This window comes from Lagenorhynchus albirostris, chromosome 9, assembly GCF_949774975.1.
Source record: "Lagenorhynchus albirostris chromosome 9, mLagAlb1.1, whole genome shotgun sequence".
NCBI lineage: Eukaryota > Metazoa > Chordata > Mammalia > Artiodactyla > Delphinidae > Lagenorhynchus > Lagenorhynchus albirostris.
In genome coordinates, this window is record NC_083103.1 from 60,614,524 (window position 1) to 60,633,790 (window position 19,267).

At 39.8% G+C, this 19,267-nt stretch overlaps 1 protein-coding gene across 1 annotated transcript in view; it reads right to left on the bottom strand.

Annotated features, from left to right (window-relative positions):
* The window catches only part of DLG2 (discs large MAGUK scaffold protein 2), an 812,204-nt gene that overhangs the window by 306,106 nt on the left and 486,831 nt on the right, over nucleotides 1–19,267 (bottom strand). Inside the window, exon 12 of the mRNA XM_060157866.1 lies at nucleotides 3,652–3,754. Coding sequence (XP_060013849.1) covers nucleotides 3,652–3,754 — 103 coding nt within the window. The remainder of the gene's footprint in view (nucleotides 1–3,651; nucleotides 3,755–19,267) is intronic.

A 19,267-nucleotide genomic window follows, 5' to 3' on the forward strand; every position in this document is an offset into this window, starting at 1 on the left:
TTGGGGTGATATCTTCTAGAATGGTAATTCTGAAAGCAATGAGGAAGATGACTGGGAGGGGTAAGGAAATGGGTATATATATGTGTGTGTGTGTAGCAGAGGTGGGTGGGCATTATGTTTCCTTTTTTCCAAGTAATGTTGGAGTAATTTCACTAATTGAATATAGGTAATTGAAATTTTTACAAGAATTAATTTCTCATATTGCTTAAGTAGAATTTATTCTGTAGTATCAGGTACATGATCCTTTTTTAAAAAAAGAAAGAAAATAACATTATTATTTTCTTTCTATTATTAATGTAATACATGTTAACTTCAAAGTAAGCATGTGACGCACATTGGATAAAAAATGATGGTAAAAATGAATCACAATCACACCAGGAGAAAGAAACATTTGTTTGTGTGTGACTCTAAATTTGGCTTCAATTCTGCCACCTAGAACTAGGCATTGAATAAGACTGATGATGGATAGAGTAATTCAGACAACTGGGGCCAAGTTCATTTTAGGCAGAAGTGAGTATAACAACTTTGGCCTTACCCTGTGCAGTGAAACTTGCCAAGGAAGACACTTATTGTTATATTATGATAATTATAAATTATTTATCATTATTTCAAAAAATGTGCTAAGTACTATGAAAAATACAGTTGGAAACAGTTTTGTATTTTGCAATATACACTTATTTACCACTTATTTTCTGCTTTGAAGCAAAAATGAAAAAGTGCAAGTAGTAAAAATGAATCCCTTCAGCCTTCAATTACTGTCAAGTGGAAAATCAAGTACTGAAGAATGGTAAACTTTTCCTCATTAGTTCAACAACTTTTTAAGAAATACCAGTTATATGTACAACACTGAAGATAAATTTATCAGTGAACAAAACATAGGTTTTGGTGTCTGCACGCTTGGAACTCACGATCTTACGTAGCTTATCAAGATATTCTTTCTCCCTGCTCCCTGGAATAGAATTCTCACCCATTTTTCAAAGTCTGGTTGCATTTTCCCATTTCCATGAAGTACTCTTGTACTGTTCTGCCTCCTGCAGGTTTATTCCTTCTCTGACATTCCATAATTCTTAGAGATGGTGCCATTATCATACAATTTTGGTTATATGTCATCAGGAACTGATCTCTATTAAATGTATCTAAGTCTCTTTTCCTGAAGGAGATAAAAAATTCCTTAAAGACAAAGACCCGGGATAGGGTAAAAGTGGAATTTTCTTAATATCTAGTAATATTGAGCAAGGCATCTAGAATATTCCTGATAAAAGTATTTGAATGTAAGTGAAAAACATTTTTGCAGAAAGCCTGGTTCTTGACCATGTTACAAGAGATGTCAATAAAATTTGTCTTACCATGGATACCTCACAATACTGGTGCAAATTAAGGGGACTTGGTGAGAATTTCCTAATGGAATCTTATGGTATACTCTTCTTTTAACTTGTTATTTTAAAGGCAAATTGATCATTATTTCTTAAATATGTCATATAATTTACATGTCCCTAAATGACCTAAACAACAATCCAATCAGTTTTCCATTTCAAACAATAGTTAAATTAAGCTATATTAAGCTAAATTAAGTTAAATTAAGAAGAGTTAAATTCTTCTCCCTTTGCAAAGGGAGAAGAATGATTGCTTGATGTTGCATTACCACATTTCCAACTGATTTAAAGCCATGACAAATTAGAATGCAGTTAGGCTATTAAAATGGGGAAGTCATTCCGTGAGTCTGATTTGTACTTTGGCATTTTGAAATACTAAGCTGCTTGTTGTTATTTGCAGGTATCTTTAGAAGCACTTTAAACATCAATTTATTTGATTTATAAGACATGCTTTGAACAGGCATCTTGATAAATTACAGCATAGTATCCAAAGTGAGTACATTGCTTAAAGGAAACGAAGCTGTAAGGAAGCTTAAGATGAAGATTTATGCTGATAGAACTAGGACATGCTTGTCCTTTATTGTAACTTTTAAAGCTTGTAATCATTCTGTTCAAGGTTATTTGAATGACTGTCTTCACTATCAAGAGCTTCTAGCTGGTGTAACTATGGTTCTGACCATCTTATCAGTCTCCAGAATTGTTTGAGATGAAAGTTTTCAGAAATGGGAAAACAGTCAGCGATATTTATGCCTTGCATCAGATTATGGTGTAGGGCATAGAGTTTGAGATCCAAAGATAACAGCTATCAATAAAATGGAAGAATCCCATGAACAAGTTCTTACTCTATATGAAGTAGAATTTGTTCATCAAATGGTGTTAACCCAGATCTTTTTCATTTTCTGTTTTACAATGGGTACTTTGGAGCTGTTTATTCCTATTAGAAGACATATCTACTAATTTTTAAGAAGTAGAAAGACTTGTCAAAACTGTCTGGGAAGAGCATGGTTCCTTGGTGCTGTCATCGTCCATCTTTGACAAACACAAATCCCCTCTTCCCAGATGGCTCTCTGGCCATATCTGGGCTAGGTCAATAGAAGAAAGCAATTAATACTTTTTTTTTGGTATAACTTAATTGCAAATTCTAATTCTAAAGTCAGGCAAAGTGAAAGTGACATACCAAAACACATAATGGCAGAATGTTTTCTTTATTCTCTCATAAAACATGTGGTTGGCCACCGTTAATGGTAAAACCTAAGATGTCACAGGAAAGACACAAACCTCAATTTTCCAAACATCAATAGACCAAATGTTGCTAAGAAAGAATCATTTGAAAAGGCCAAAGCAGCTCTTTATGCATGTGGATGCACAAAGGCTCTTCCTTGAAGGTCCCTTGTACTTTCATATTCATCTGTTAAATTCTCCCCTCTGCTAGCCATGTAGACCAAAAACAATTAACTACATTTCTTGAAGACAGAACCATATTCCTCTTTATTTTTTTGTAAAGCCTAGTCCACAGTGATATACATAACTACATTTCTTTAACAAAAGAGCAATTTATATATATAAATTTGCTAAGAACTCAATTCCACAGTAGGTAACAGCCCAGTTGTCTCACTGATCCTCATTCTGATCACAGAAACAGATGTTGAAACCAATCAAAATGCAGGTTTGGCTAATCTAATTTAGAATATCTCATCAAATCTCAATTGGCTAATTCAACTTATGACATCTCACCAAGTCTCAGGGTTTACAGTGATGTATTCCAAACAAGGGATAGTGTGGCAGAAGAGGCAAAAATAAAATAAAATAAAGTAAAATAAAATAAAATAAAAATTCCACGTCAAGGACATCCAAAAACCACTTTAGTGTTAATAAGAGTAAGTCAATGCCATAAGGAGAGACTATGGTCTACTGATCATGGTCTATTTCTGTAGATGAGATCTCTCCCCCTTGCTTCCTAAATCTTAATTGCTTTTATAGTATCCATTGCTGACCAAAAGTGTATACCAGACAAGAATATAAATGAAATAAAGCTGATGCAACTTGTTATTTGTTTAAATTCATATTTTCAAACAGGCCTTTCTAACTATTGGATGTTTTCCTTGGAATTAAGGGTAACAAAGTCTCATGTTCTTTGGACATAAACCACAAATTTTTCACCATAGATTGTTTTAAAAAATCTTGTTGGTGGTGACTGGTTAATCCCGGTGATCAGAAATACAGGCACCCATTCACACAGAAACACATCAGAACATTGTAAGTTTCAGTTCTCACTGACCTTCAGGTTGGTATTGTGCTATAATCGTCACGGTCTGTCCAGCCCCCTTTAGCGCTGCAGCAGCCTGTTCATGGGATGCTCCTCGAAGGTCAATGCCATTCACCTGAAAGAGAGGAAGCCGGAGAATTTTGGTATTTCATAAGGCATATTATTCTGATAGACAGAGGGGAAAAGTTTCCCCAAACTGAAAGGCTAAGATTATGTTACCTGCCTCAAAACCCTTCATGTCCTACCCAGGCATTTGAGTGTTAACCTATCAGATTTCATGCTCTTGATAACTTTAGTTAGCAGAAAGATGAAATTTCACCTCGGACGTTTGTGCCATGGTCTGAATGGGTTGAAAGTTTTGTCTACCCATGTCCAGTAAGATTTTAGTGTGTGTGCATTTAATATGCTTCTATGAGTTTCCTAGATTTCTGGGTTAGATAGGAGCCTTCAAAATTAGAAGGAAAACAGGATAATAAAGAAAGACACATGTAATGTATGTAGACAAGTATGTGCTGACAGAATAATATATTCATATGAGATTCTGGGGAGACTGTATGGAATGGGGCTGGCTGCCCGCCAAATCCCTCTCTTTGGTCATATGCCTGGTCCTGTCATCCTGAGCTTGGTTAGACAGCCCTGAGCCTTGTTACCAAAATTAATTTGACTGCCTCATTTCTTACGTACAATTCCAGAATGAATTGTGACAAAATGAAATAGAGAATGCCAGGAGTTTATGTTGCTCTTGCTAACACCCATTTTGGGGCCCTTGCCAAAAGAGAAACAGAGCATCTAAAAAATAAGCACAAAACTCTGCCGAGAGGGAAAAATCACCCTGAAGTCAAATTTAATGAGACACAAAAGCTAAAATCTTTCTCAAATCAATTCAGTCTAAACCAACACAATGTAATTACTAAGTGCTTTCCAATGACAGGGCTCTGTGCGTGCCCAGGAGAGGGATGGTGGATGGGGAACAAAGGTGAACAAGACAAGCCTCTAAGAAGCTTTGTTTCAGTTTCAACTGAACACAGAGTCCAGTTTTCCAAACGACACAGCTGATATCTGAATTCTGTTTCCTTTCACTTCCAGGGAAGATGGCTATGGAACATGAAAAAGAATAAAAGAACTGATCAGCTTATCTACACACAATATATAGAATCTTATTTCACTTCTCATCAGTCTTCTTTGACAACGATATTGAGTGGTGGATGGGGGTTGCTACTGAGTTTTCCCTGTCAGGCCTGGAACATCTGTAATCTTTAATCCCACAAGCTGGTCCTCTTATAATAACTTTGTTAAAGTCTCCTTATTCACTTTTACTAATTTCATGGCTTTCTATTCTGGTGAAAGCATTGATTGGCTTTCTATGTTTACTGAGAGCTTTGATTACACGGTAACACTGGGAAGTTCACTGAGTGAACCTGGGTCTGGCTGGGCCACTCCTTACTAGCTGTGTGATGGTCATATCACCTCTCTGAGCCTCAGTTCTCTCCTGCCTCAGTTAGAAGGGACTGTTAGGCTCTTTGAGTCTAAAACCTCTTTGAACTATAAAATCCCAGATTTAATCCTTATTAAATGACAGTCATTTCAGAGACTGTCTAGGTGTCGATGAGTCAGAAGTATGACTCAGAGAGCCAGAAGACACAGGAAAAGTAATTTGATCTATGTTTCTGCCTACAGGAAGCTGAATGCACAAACGTCATGGGCCGAAAGACCTCTTCTTTTGTCAAACAATTAGACTTAACTTTTTATTAAAAAACAATATGTGAAAAAAAAATATGTGATCATGGTAATTAATTCTTATGTTTCAGAAAGGTGTAAAAAGAAAAGTAAAAAGTCCCCTCACCATCTTCACTCCCAGAAGTAACCACCATTAGCAGTTTCTAGTGTATGCTTTTTAGAAATCTGCTATATGCAGGTGCAAGCAGGTCGCTTTATTGCGATTGGTTTCTTTCTATTTTATATTTTAATATATTATTGACTTTTTCTTTAAACAGATAAGATCATATCATATATATAGTTGTATAACTTGTTTTTGTTTAGCTTTTCATTTAACAGTCTATTGTGGTCATCATCCAATTCAGCTCATATCATTCAAACATTTAACAGGAGCCTAGTATCCCATGGTATGGATGTACCAGTACTTTTTCTGTAGGATCCCTTCTGATGAGGTCGAGGCTGTGTCTAGCTTCTTACTATTAAAAATACTTATGGGGACTTCCCTGGTGGCGCAGTGGTTAAGAATCCACCTGCCAATGCAGGGGACACAGGTTCGAGCCCTGGTCCAGGAAGATACCACATACCACGGAGCAACTAAGCCTGTGTGCCACAACTACTGAGGCTGCATGCTGCAACTACTGAAGCCCGCGTGCCTAGAGCCCGCCGTGTTCCGCAACAAGAGAAGTCACCACGATGAGAAGCCTGCGCACCCCAACAAAGAGTAACCCCCGCTCACCGCAAGTAGAGAAAGCCCGTGCACAGCAGCAAAGACCTAATGCAGCCAAAAATAAATAAATAAATAAATTTATTAAAAAAAAAATTCTTATGAAGGTGTTTCTGAAGGATAAGTTCCCTGGACATACACTTCTTAAGTTAAAAAGTATATGCATTATGTTTCTTTTTTCTTTTTTTTTTTTTTGTGGTACGCGGGCCTCTCACTGTTGTGACCTCTCCCGTTGTGGAGCACAGGCTCCGGACGTGTAGGCTCAGCGGCCATGGCTCACGGGCCTAGCCGCTCCGCGGCATGTGGGATTTTCCCGGACAGGGGCATGAACCCGTGTCCCGTGCATTGGCAGGCGGACTCTCAACCACTGCGCCACCAGGGAAGCCCCTGCATTATGTTTCTTTTAGTTTGCTATTGTACATTTAAAAAATATTTATTTCCTGAACAAACAGAAACTAATAATGAAGAGAACAAAAACAGGCCATAATCTCATTGCCCAGATAATGTATTGATATAAAAAATATAATTAATATACAGTCAGCCCTTTATATCTGCAGGTTCTGTATTGGCAAATTCAGCCAACCTCGGATTGAAAATATTCAAAAAAATTTCCAGGAAGTTCCAAAAAGCACAACTTGAATTTGCTACATACCTGGCAACTATTTACATAGCATTTACAATGTATTAAGTATTATAAGTAATCTAGAGATGATTTAAAGTATATGGAAGCATATGAATAGATTATTTGCAAATACTACACCATTTTATATAAGGGACATGAGTATCTGTGGATTTTGATATCTGTGTGTGTGTGTGTGTGTGTGTGTGTGTGTGTGTGTGTGTGTGTGTGTGTGTGTGTCCCTGGGGACAACTGAGGGACAACTGAATGTACATAATGCACATATGTGAAAATTAAAGCCATACAAAAAGGTATAAAAAGAAAAGGCTTCCCCTACCTCTAATTATTCTCTCCAAAGGTAACCGTGTTAATGGCTTCTTGTATATACTACCAATTATTTCTGTTATGAATATAAGCAGGTTTATAAAATTATAAATAATTTAAAAATTTTACACAGAAAGATATTTTAAATATTGCTTTATACTTTGATTTTCTTTCATTTACTAACACATCTTAGAGCGCCTTCTTTTTTTATTGAAGTATAGTTGACTTACAATATTATATTAGTTTCAGTGTACTGCACAGAGATTCAATATTTTCATAGATCATACTCCATTTAAAGTTATCATAAAATAATGACTATATTTGCCTGTGCTGCACAATATATCCTTGCTGCTTATCTATTTTATACATAGTAGTTTCTTTCTCTTAATCCCGAGAGCATTCTTCATTCACATATTCTTATACATTATCTTATTCTTTTTAATAGCCATGGAAGGTTCTATTAGTCAATGTAAAGCTATTTTACCAGGGCACAGTTGATGGGCGCTTAGCTTATGTTGGTATTTTGCTATTACAAACAATTTTATAATAAATATCATCTAACAGTAAGTTGTTGGATAAAGGGTATGAGTGTTAAATTTTGGTAGCTATTGCCAAGTTGCTTCCAAAAATGTAGCATTAATTTATACTCCCACAAATAATATGATAGGCTACTTCCTCACACTCTTGTAAAAATTGCTCATATCCTAATATTTGACCTTGGCCGTTCTGATAGGTAGACAATTATATTTTTAAATTTTGCATTTCTTCAATTATGAGGTTAAACAGCTTTTTATATGTTTGTTGGATATTTAAATTTGTTTTTATATAAAATGCCTGTTCACTTATTTTGCCTTTTTTTTTTTTTTTTTTGGTTTGGGTAGTTTGCTCTTTTAAAAATTTATCTGCATATTAAGAATATTGGTTCTTCATCTCAGATAACTATTGCAAATATTCTTACTAGTTTGGTATTTGTATTTTTTATTATTGTATTTAAAGTATTTAAACTTTTCCTTTGTATGTTATTTCTTGCCATACAGAAGTTTAAAATATTTTATATAGTCACATTTCTTTTTTCTTTTTAGCTTTTGAGTTTTGTATTATATATTCCCTTCTCTGATACATACTAAAGAAATTACCCATGCTTTCTTCTAGTACAACCCTGGTTTAATTTTTAGCCATTTAATCTTTGTTGTACTGGAATATATTTTGGTGTTTGATGTGAGAACCAGGTAAACACACCCTTTCGTGGACCTTTCCTTTATAGTGTCAGACTTCTAAGTCTTTCAATATTTTAACCATCCTCTGAATTTTTCTCAGTGCACTAAGGGGCCATGAAAAAGTGGGAAGGAACAAAAGATTTGGAGTCAGAGAGAACTAGGTTTGAACCCTGAGTCCACCAGTTATACCTAAGTAACTTGGGAAAGTCATTTAACTTCTTCAAACCTCAGCTTCCTTACCTGTAAAATGGGTATAGTATCTACCTGCCTATCAGGGCTGTTGCAATAACTGTAAAGCCCTTAACACGGAGCCTGGTGCAAATAGGCATTCAGGAAATCATATCTATTATGCTGTGAGTATTTCTTCAAAGAGCTGTGATTATAACTGATGAAATAAAATCTAATGGAAATTAACGAATACCGAATATAATGTATGCGTTACTTCATGGTTTTCTTTTCTTCCTTCTTTTTTTTTTTTTTCCTTTTTAGGAACAATTTCAGCACTGGAAGAGCTGTTCATCCAGTGCTTACACATTAGAGATGGTTTCCATAGGGGAATGGACCTGCCCAAAGTAATATCAGGGTTAGCACCAGCCCAGAGTTTCTTTTGCCCAGCCCAGGCTTCTTTCCACTGTAGCAGATGTGCCCTATTATGTGTGTTTGTTTTCCACTGGGCCAGTATTAATCAAATCTTGCTCATCTTGGACCCAATTCTACATGGGTCTCCACATTTGATGCTGCTGTTATCCTGAACAATACTACATTGTCTGTGGCCCTGTTGATTTTCCTCCAGGTTTTAGCAAACATACTTTTCTCCAGTCTTTCAAACTTTTCAAGGTCACTTTGATTCTTATTTCTATCTGAGGTTTGAGTTTTTATCAGTAATCTTTGCTCAAATAACATTTCAGAGGCATTCAAAAACAGTTTACATTATTAATATGATATTTTAAAATACCAAGTATGACACAGCCTCACATATTTATTATTTCTATTTTTCTACTTCAGCTTTAATTTTCTCTTCTTAAAGCATGGACTGGGAGATTGGACGCCATTCGTTACTGTTGAGATTAACAATGATAATCATTGATAACAGCATGAGGCATGCTCATATATATAGGGGATTTTTATACATTATCTTGTTTAATTCTCAGGAGGCTGGGATTATTTTTCTGACTTTACAAATAAGAAAACAGAGCTCAGGACTTCCCTGGTGGTGCAGGGAATCCGCCTGCCAATGCAGGGGACACGGGTTCTATCCCTGGGCTGGGAAGATCCCACATGCCACGGAGCAATTAAGCCTGTGTGCCACAACTAGTGAGCCTGCGCTCTAGAGCCCACGAGCCACAACTACTGAGCCCATGAGCCACAACTACTGAAGCCCGCCCGCCTAGAGCCTGTGCTCCGCAACAAGAGAAGCCACCGCAATGAGAAGCCCATGCACTGCAATGAAGAGTAGCCCCCGCTCGCCGCAACTAGAGAGAGCCCGCGTGCAGCAACGAAGACCCAACGCAGCCAAAAATAATAATAAATAATAAAAAAGAAAGGTATCATTATAAAAAAAAAAAGAAAACAGAGCTCAGAGAGAATTACTAACTTGTTCAAAGTTAAGTAGTTGGAAGAGGTTAAGGATTTGAAACAGTCTAACTAAAACGCTTGAGCTCTTAACTACCAATTCCCACTGTTCTCCCTTTAATAACCTACCCAGTTCTGAGGAGAAACTTGACTTTCAAGCTCCCTGAGACTGCAGCACACAATTGGGTGCGGCTGGTCCACTCTACCACAGCCCAAACAACCTGGTTTAGACATTATGGCCCAGCCTATGGTGATCAGATGGTATAGGGCTGAAGTGAAAGGCTTTGAGTAGGCTAGAAAATTCCATCTATTGCTATCTCCTTATATATACAACTGTCATTAGATCATAGAAAAAATTAAATTCTATTTGTTATAACATCCTTTTCACAACCATGTTGCTGATAGATAGAAATTTAGCACTTCTAGTTGATTCAATCAGTTGTAGGGTTTTTTCAGATGCTAATGTGAATGGAGGACCATGTCCAGAGTCAACACATTTTCTTTTTGTTTTTAAAAGATGAGAACTATTTGCTACTTCAGCCACTAAGGCCCCTGGCCTGGGGCTCCAGGGAGTCCCTGAATAAATGATTCAATGTTCTCCATAAATATTTGACTATTTCTTAGTATTATAGAAAGGATGATATCAGAATCAGAATTTTGGAAATGGAGAGAGCCTTTGTGACCCTCTTCAACTCCCGATGTAAGATGTATACTTTTGTATGTATGATGTGTACCTTTAAGCTGATTCAACCACATTGTTCTCCCACCACATTGACCTTCTTCATTTCTCTGATTCAGGCATTTCTGCATCTCTGCACATGCTATTTTCCCTACTTAGAACATAATTTTTCATCTCTTCCTCACCTGGAAAACTTCTAGTCCTCAAAGATTCAGTCTGTAGAGCTTTTGATTTCTCCATCAAATCTGAATAGAGCCTTGCTGGGTATTCTTGGTTGTAGGTTTTTCCCTTTCATCACTTTAAATATATCATGCCACTCCCTTCTGACCTGCAGAGTTTGCTGAAAAATCTGCTGATAACCTTATGGGGATTCCCTTGTATGTTATTTGTTGCTTTTCCCTTGTTGCTTTTAGTATTCTCTCTTTTATCTTTAATATTTGTCATTTTGATTACAGTGTGTCTTGGTGTGTTCGTCTTTGGATTAATCCTGTATGGGACATTCTGTGCTTCCTGGACTTGGGTGACTGTTTCCTTTCCCAGGTTAGGGAGGTTTTCAGCTGTTATCTCTTCAGATATTTTCTCAGGCACTTTCTCTGTTTCTTCTCCTTTCGGAACCCCTATAATGTGAATATTAGTGTACTTAATGTTGTCCCAGAGGTCTCTTCAACTGTCTTCACTTCTTTTCATTCCTTTTTCTTTCTTTCTTTCTTTTTTCTGTTCAGTGGCCATGATTTCGACTACTCTGTCTTCCAGCTCACTGATCCATTCTTCTGAATCATTTAGTCTACTATTGATTCCTTCTAGTATATTTTTCATTTCAGTTATTGTATTCTTCATCTCTCTTTGGTTGTTCTCTGTATTTTCTAACTCTGTTAAAAACTAACTTCTTGCTCTGTGCATCCACTTTCCTACCGAGTTCTTTGATCATCTTGATTGCCCATCTCCACTTCACTTAGTTCTTCTGGGGTTTTATCTTGTCCTTTCGTCTGGAATAGTCCTCTCTTGCCTCATTTTGTCTAAGTTGCTGTTGGTATTTTTATGTCTGTGGTAGGTTGGAGAAGTGGCCCTCTGTAGGAGGCACCCTATGCATCCTAGCAGTGCACTCCCCTCTTGTCACCCGAGCTATATGCTCTAGCCCTAAGAAGGCTCATGGGTCCTTCTGTTGCAGCAGGCTATGTGGGTGGTCTGGTAGGCCTGGTTGGCTGCCAGGAACTGCCTTGTATGTACGCTGCTGGCTGCCGTTTAGTGGGGCCTGGTCACAAGGTGGCTGGTTGCAGAAACTCAGGGGGCCTTGGGGCTAGTGCTGCCTCACTGGCGGTGGAGTCAGGGTCCTAAAGACTCTGGGGCTGTTGCCCACCCACAAGTGACGCCAGATCCTGGGGTTAGTGCTGGACTGCTGGCAGGCAGAGCTGGTTCCTGGAGTCCGGCTGCAGGGCCCAGGGATCCCCAAACTCGTTTCAGATCATTGGTTGAGGGGGGCTGGTTCCTGACACAGTTGGGTATGGGGTCCAGGTGTCTGGAAGGTTGTGTAGGCCTGCTAGTGGGCAGGGCCAGGGCCCAGCTGGACCCAAGGTAGGATCTGGCCTGCGTTGTGAGGTGGAGGTTTTCCTGCTTCTGATGTCTGCCCCCTGGTGGGTCTAGAGGCTTGTGCAGGCTTCCTGGCAGGAGGGGCCGGTGCCTGTCCACTGCTGGCTGGAACTGGGTCTTGACTCTCTGGTGGGCTGGGCTGTGTCTAGAGGCACGTCCAGAGGCAACTGTGGACTCTTTGAGTCTTTAGCAGCCTGTCTGCTGATGGGTGGGGCTGTGTCCCCTATCTGATAAGTTGTTTGGCCTGAGGCGTCCCAGCACCGACACCTGCAGGCTGTTGGGCGGGGCCAGATCTTGGGCTAACGAGGTAGTGGGAGGGTCCCACCTGGCGCCGGCTGACGCTGCGGGAGAATGCGCTCTCAAATATGGCTGCCCGGGGGCCCCGGCAGTCGCCCTTCTGATTCTCCGGGAGACTCTCCAAGACCAGCAGGTAGGTCTGACCCAAGTTCCTATCAGATGACTGCTTTTGCCCTTGTTCGTGGCGCGTGGGAGATTTTGTGTGCGTCCTTTGAGAGTGAAGTCTCTGTTTCCCCCAGTCTTGTGGGGCTCCTGAAATTAAGCCCCGCTGGTCTTCAAAGCCAAATGCTCTGGGAGCTCACCCTCCTGGTGCCAGACCCTTGGGCTGGGGAGCCTGACGGGGGGCTCAGAACTATCACTCCTGTGAAAGGACAACTGCAATATAATTATTCTCCAGCTTTTGGGTTGCCTACCCCGGGGGGTAGGGGATTTGATTATATCACCAATTTCCGCCACCCCCACCCCCACCCCCACCCCGCGCTCCTACCCGTCTCGTTGTGGTTTCTTCATATCTGTAGCTGTAGAAGGTCTTTTCTGGTAGGTTTCAGTCTTTTTCACTGATGGTTGTTCTGCAGATAGCTGTGACTTTGGTGTGCTCATGAAAGGAGGTGAGCTTGGGGGCTTTTCTACTCCATCCCCTTGGCCGCTCTCCTCTAGAGGTTGCGGCTGAATGGACTTGTGGAATGTGCTTACTTGTGAGCTCCTAAAGATAGGAGCTTGTTTTATTGGAGCTTGAGTCTCTAGCATAGTGCCTGGTAGATTGTAGGTGTGTAATAACTGAAGAGGCGAGTGACCGAATAAGTGAGTGAGTGAGTGAATAATCTCACTACATTATCCCAGGCAAATGGTCATCCAAGCTGATTTGACACTGGCTTCACCTGATGAAGAACTCACTGTCTTTCAGGAAAATCCACTTGGGGTCAGCTCTAGTGATCCAAAAAAAAGTTCTTTGTGTAGAATCTAAATAATCTTCCTGGTGCTTTCCACTTCCTGGTTCTAGTTCTGCCCTCTTAGGGCTGACAGAATATTTTTTCTTTTCTAGGACTGCTTCTTTTCTATGGTCCTCTATCTAACATTTGAAGATGGTTTTCCCTTTTCTAGGTTAAACGACCTCATTCCCTTCCCTTTCCCTCCCTATCATTCCCACCAAGTGACCATTTGTTTCTACTTGCATACCTCCAGTGACAGGGAACTCTCTCTTTTTCTAGTCTGTTTCATTTTGGGATGGCTCTTATGAGCGTTATTTCTAGCATCTTGTTATTATTTAATGCCTCATCAGAGACTCAGCTGAGTGCATGTGAGGTCAGTTACGGCAAATTGGAAGCTCTCTTACGCAATTATTCTTTAATGCGCACCTGGTGTAGTATCTAGAGCTAAATGCAGTGCTGACAAAAAAAATCCATTTCTTTAAAATATCCATTTTCGTCATTTCCTTTTCCAACTTAAGGGAAGGAGTGAACTAGAGTGACACATAGCCATTGTCAAGCAGTTTACCATTCCGTGGAGGACAGTGACAGGTAAACACACAATTAAGCACCTAGTGGTTAAGTGCTATGACAGGATAAGGTCAGAGTGCTCTGAGACCCAAAGGCAGGGCCCATACTAGGTATGAGGAGGTATCAGAAGGTTTTCTGGAGGAAGTGACATCAGAAATGACATCTGAATGAGTCATCCAGGTGAGGATGGGTGCGGGGTGTCCATGCAGGGCTGTGGGCAAGAGGAGTAGCAAGAGTATTCCAGGCAGAGAGGGAGGCAGATATGAAGGTCTGGAGGTGAGAGGGGGTCTGGCACACGTGAAGAAAAGAAAGTAGTTGTTACTAAAGGGCAGAAAGGGGAGAAGAGAGTGGGAAAGAGATGAGAGGTGAGGCAGGAGAAATGAAGGTGATGATGGTGATAATGATGAAGATGATGGTAGTGGTGATAACTCACATGTACATATTTACTCTGTGGCAGGCACTGTTCTAAGCATTTCCTACATATCAATTTCCTTAACCCTCACAACAGCTCTATGAGGTAAGAACACATACATGCCCATTTTATAGAGAACACTGGGGCAAAGGCAGATTCAATACTTGTCCAAGGTTCCACTGCTAATATATGGCAAAGCCAGGAATTAAACCCAGACAATCTGGTTTAAGGGTCAGCATTCCTAACCATGACATATTAAGTGAATTTACGGTTTATCTTCACTGAAATGGGGAGCCATTCCTCAGCTCTGAATTGAGGAATATTGTTTCACCATCACTCCTGTACCCCGGGAGTGCGTACAGCTAGAGAGAATACAGATAATATGCAAGACGCATGTGCTATCGCCAGCCTCACTAACAGCCTCCCAAGTTGAATCGATCCCTTTGGAGATGCTTCTCAGAAGGCAGCACACTGCTCATGGTTGCTGAAGTTTTCCATCCCAGCTCATGTCATCCACCTGCTCTGAAAACTGTCATGGGACGAACACTGGGTTTAGACTTGAGAAGGCCACAATTCAAATCTTGGTGCCATGATTTATCAACTCTGTGACCTTGGGTAAATTACTTGACCCCTTTGAGCTTCAGTCTCCTCATTATGCAACTAAGATAGTAACCCTTATTTTGCTGGGTTGCTGTAAGGATGATTAAGGTAATGCAAATAAAGTACTCAACACACCTGGCACGTTGGGTAGGTACATATCCATTATCTATTAAATGAGGACTTCCAAATGGCTTTTATCAGCAATAATAAAACCAAAGGATAGATTTGGTATAAGATTGTCTTGGAATAAGAGTAGCTAAGTACTACACGTTTAACTGAATTGTTAATTGTGAGAAATATACAAAGGGCTGACCCAGTGGGAAAGGGCTAGATAATTGGCACCGGATTTCAATTAAAATGAGTCAGGTGCAGAACCCTGGGGACTGTTTCAAGCAAATTACTTCACAGTTGGGGGTCTTGCTGGTATGTAGCAGGGGGCAGCTGGGAAGAAACTGGTGCAGAATCCAAACAATTTCCACTTTATTTAGAGAGAACAGGGATAGTAAAGTGACCAGATACATTACCAGTGAATTAAATCAATGTAGAAGGCTCCATCTTTTCTCAAGAGGGAAAAAAAAATCTATTTTTTAATTTCCTGAAGTGATGCGATATAGTGAGATGGAAATTTGGGTTCTGTTGCTAACTCTGTCACTAACTTAACTCAGGCCAGCTAATGAGCCGCTGAAGAAAATAGAAGGTGCTGGACCCCACCATTTCTAGGGTCCCTGGTAGTTCAAAATTCAATGATTTCCATGGCTTAAAAATAACATCTCAAAGTATCTTACAGTTAGTAAACTGTTTTCTCACCTCGCTTTTTTTTTAACTGAACAAGGTGAGATATAAACAAACAAATGCAATAAAAGCATTTACATGTATTAAGTGATCTTTATCACATACTTGTGAAGGAAGCAAGGAAACTATAACTATCCCGTGAGCAGGCTGGCGTGGCTGGCATGGAGCATGAGAGAGAGAAGGGGAAAATGGTGCCCGCAGAGTGCCTCTTTGAGTTTAAGAAGTTTTGTCAATAAGTGGCCGGGGGAGGGTTTTACAAAGGAATTTAACACAGTTTGATTTGTGTTTGGGGAAGGATAACTATGGCAACAGTGAAAAGTTGGGGTTGGAGAACTAAGTAATCAAAAATAGGATAACAAGATGGGAGACTGTTGCAATATTAAACATAGTAGATGATAAAGGCCTGAATTAGAAAAATAAGAATGGAATTGAGGGTGGGAAATAAGTGTAGACTTGAGAGAGGACACAGAGGGAGGTTCTATACAGCTATTCTTCTCAAATACTTCTGGGAACCAAATAGAATTTAAATAGTATTTATAGTGTTGAGTGGATGAGAAATGGGAGATGAGAAGGTGGTTAGAGGGGTGATGATACTGTTAATCAAAATGGGAACACAGGGTGGAAAATGGGTCTGGACGCGAGGATAGTGCATTTTGTTTTGGACATGTAGAGTTTGCTGTGTCTATTGGGCGTCTACAATTTTACAGGCCGTTGGGAAATATCTATCTGAAACTTAGAGAAATAGTTAATTTTGCTCTTTTTTTTTTTTGGCCACGTGGTGCAGCATGTGGGATCCTTTTTCCCTGACGCGGGACCGAACCGTGCGCCCTGCATTGGAAGTGCGGAGTCTTAACCACTGGACCACCAGGGAAGTCCCGAGAAATAGTTAATTTTAATAATCATTTTATTCTTGGTATTTCTAAGGTCAGTACCCTGATCTGACTAGACCCAGATATAGAAGAGGCTTGCTGTACAAAATATGGCTAATAAGAGTACCCGCTTTGGGCTTCCCTGGTGGCGCAGTGGTTGAGAGTCCGCCTGACAATGCAAGGGATACGGGTTCGTGCCCCGGTCCGGGAAGATCCCACATGCCGCGGAGCGGCTGGGCCCGTGAGCCATGGCCGCTGAGCCTGCGCGTCCGGAGCCTGTGCTCCGCAGCGGGAGAGGCCGCAACAGTGAGAGGCCCGCGTACCGCAAAAAAAGAGTACCCACTTCACAGAGTTGGTATAGGATAGATTAGTTAATACATATAAAATACTTACGGCAGTGTCTGGTATGTAGTAAGGACGTATAATTATCAACTATTACTGACCCCTTCCCCTGACACTCACAAAGTAAGAGGCTGACCTGGACTAGTGTAAAATTATATCAATAAAGACTTAGCAGGCCAAGGAGAAGTGCTAAGATTATAGACATTGAAAGCGGAAGCATGGTACTCTGGAAAGCACAGTCCTAGGAGTTAAAGACCCGAGTGTTTGTCCCATCCTGCTGTTAGCTTATTTCACTTTGGGAAGTCCCTTTTCCTCACTGGGACTCAGTTTCTTCATCTAGAAAGAGAGCCTCACGCTAAGAACCTGAGGTCCCTTCTAGTGATTAATAAATATATTCTATGCTTAATATGTATTTTGTTGACAGCTTGAGAAAAACATTCATTCAGCATTAAACTTTTCAAACACCCTCCAGCACGTCCCAGAGTGAATGAACTTATACATTGTATTTGAAGTGGAAATTTCTAGTTAAGTCCCCTTCTCCTCCTGGAGGCTGTTGTACTTGGTTTCGAGGGAAAACATTTCTGACAGTTGTTGCATAAAAGCTCAAGACCGGAATCCTCCTGGAGCAGAGGCAAAATGAAAAACTGATATTGGATATTTACATGTCTTAGCAGTTAAAATTAACATCCCTTTTAAATTTGGCTTGCTGATGCAAAAGTAGGCATCTATTAAAAAAAAAAAAGAAACCTTTAAATATGTTTTGGTTTACCAGGACATTTGTAGAGGACGGATCATCTTGGAGTCTTTAACTGAGAATGATAAGGTGTAATTTGGCCATCCAAACCCAACTTACTACAGGCCAAAACACAATAAATAACTTAGGATTCATGTGTTTTGAGTAACAAAGTAACTATCTTTATATGAATATGTAAGCAAAAATGGTTGAAACCTTATATTATATATGATATTAGTATCTCCAGCTCTGGCTTTTCCCTTAAGCCTACACTTATAAATCTATTTGCTTACCTGATATCTCCAGTTGAATGTCCAAGATTTTTCTAACTCATCAGGCTCAAAATCAAACTCTTAATTTTTTCCTCAAAACCTGTTTCTGGGGAGTTTTTCCACTTTCAGTAAATAGTAATACCACCATCCAGCAATCAAACCACTCAACCAAGAACCTATGTGCCAACCAACCTTAATTCTCTTTCCCTCCCACCTCCTGCATATAGTCCATCAGCATGTCTGTTTCTAGCTCCAAGCAGTATTTCAATTTCACTCACTTTTCTCTAACTCCACCCCTATCCCCCTGGCCAAGCCACCATTTCTCCTGGGGATACTACAGTAGTCTCTTGATTGGACTCCCTGCTCTCACTCTGGCTCCCCCATTCTTCTCTATCCATTTTCAACCCAACAAACAAAATGATCTTTTCAAAAGGTATTTTAGATCATGGCTCTCTCCTGCTAATTTTTTTCCATTGGCTTCTTGCTGTACTTTGAGTAAAATCCAAATGCCTAGCCATGGCTTCCACCCATCCTTCTGATTCCATCTCATTCCACTCTTTGCCTTCTTCTCTGCCCTACAGGCACAAGGACCTTCATTCTACTTCAGTTAAAGCCAGTTCCCTCCAGCCTTCCGGCCCTTGTCTTTCTGACTGTGGTGCTGTCTTTCTGACTGTGGTGCTTTTCCCTAGCTCTTCTCATATTTGATCCCTCATTTTCACAATTCTCAGCTTAAAGCGCAATTCCTCAGAGAGCTCTTTGCTGACTACTAAGAGCTACATTTCCATGAGAGGTGCCCACATCTGACTGATCATCTGTCATTAGACAGCTTTTTTTTTTTAATATCTTTATTGGAGTATAATTGCTTTACAATGGTGTGTTAGTTTCTGCTTTATAACAAAGTGAATCAGCTATACATATATATATATATATATATATATCCCCATATCTCCTCCCTCTTGTGTCTCCCTCCCACCCTCCCTATCCCACCCCTCTAGGTATACACAGCTTTTTTTAAAATAAAAATTCTTGGGTCTCACTCTCGAAGATTCTGATTCAGTGAGTCCAGTTTAATCATCCATTCTCACCCTAGATGACAAATTCCTTCTGAAAAGGACTCTGATGATAACCTGGCTTATAATAATTATGTTATAAATGGTTGTCAAATAAATTTTAATGATTTAAATAAAAATCGATGTGTTCTAATAGTTATAATCATTTAGTAATTCAAGAAGCATCATTAGGTATCTATGTAGTGCTCCAGGTATTAGAGGTATGGATGTAAAAGAGACAAAGTCCCTACTCACAGGAAGCTTTTCTTAGAGTGGGTGAGATGATAAACGAGGAAAATATCAGGTGGGCCTACGTTCTATAAGAAAT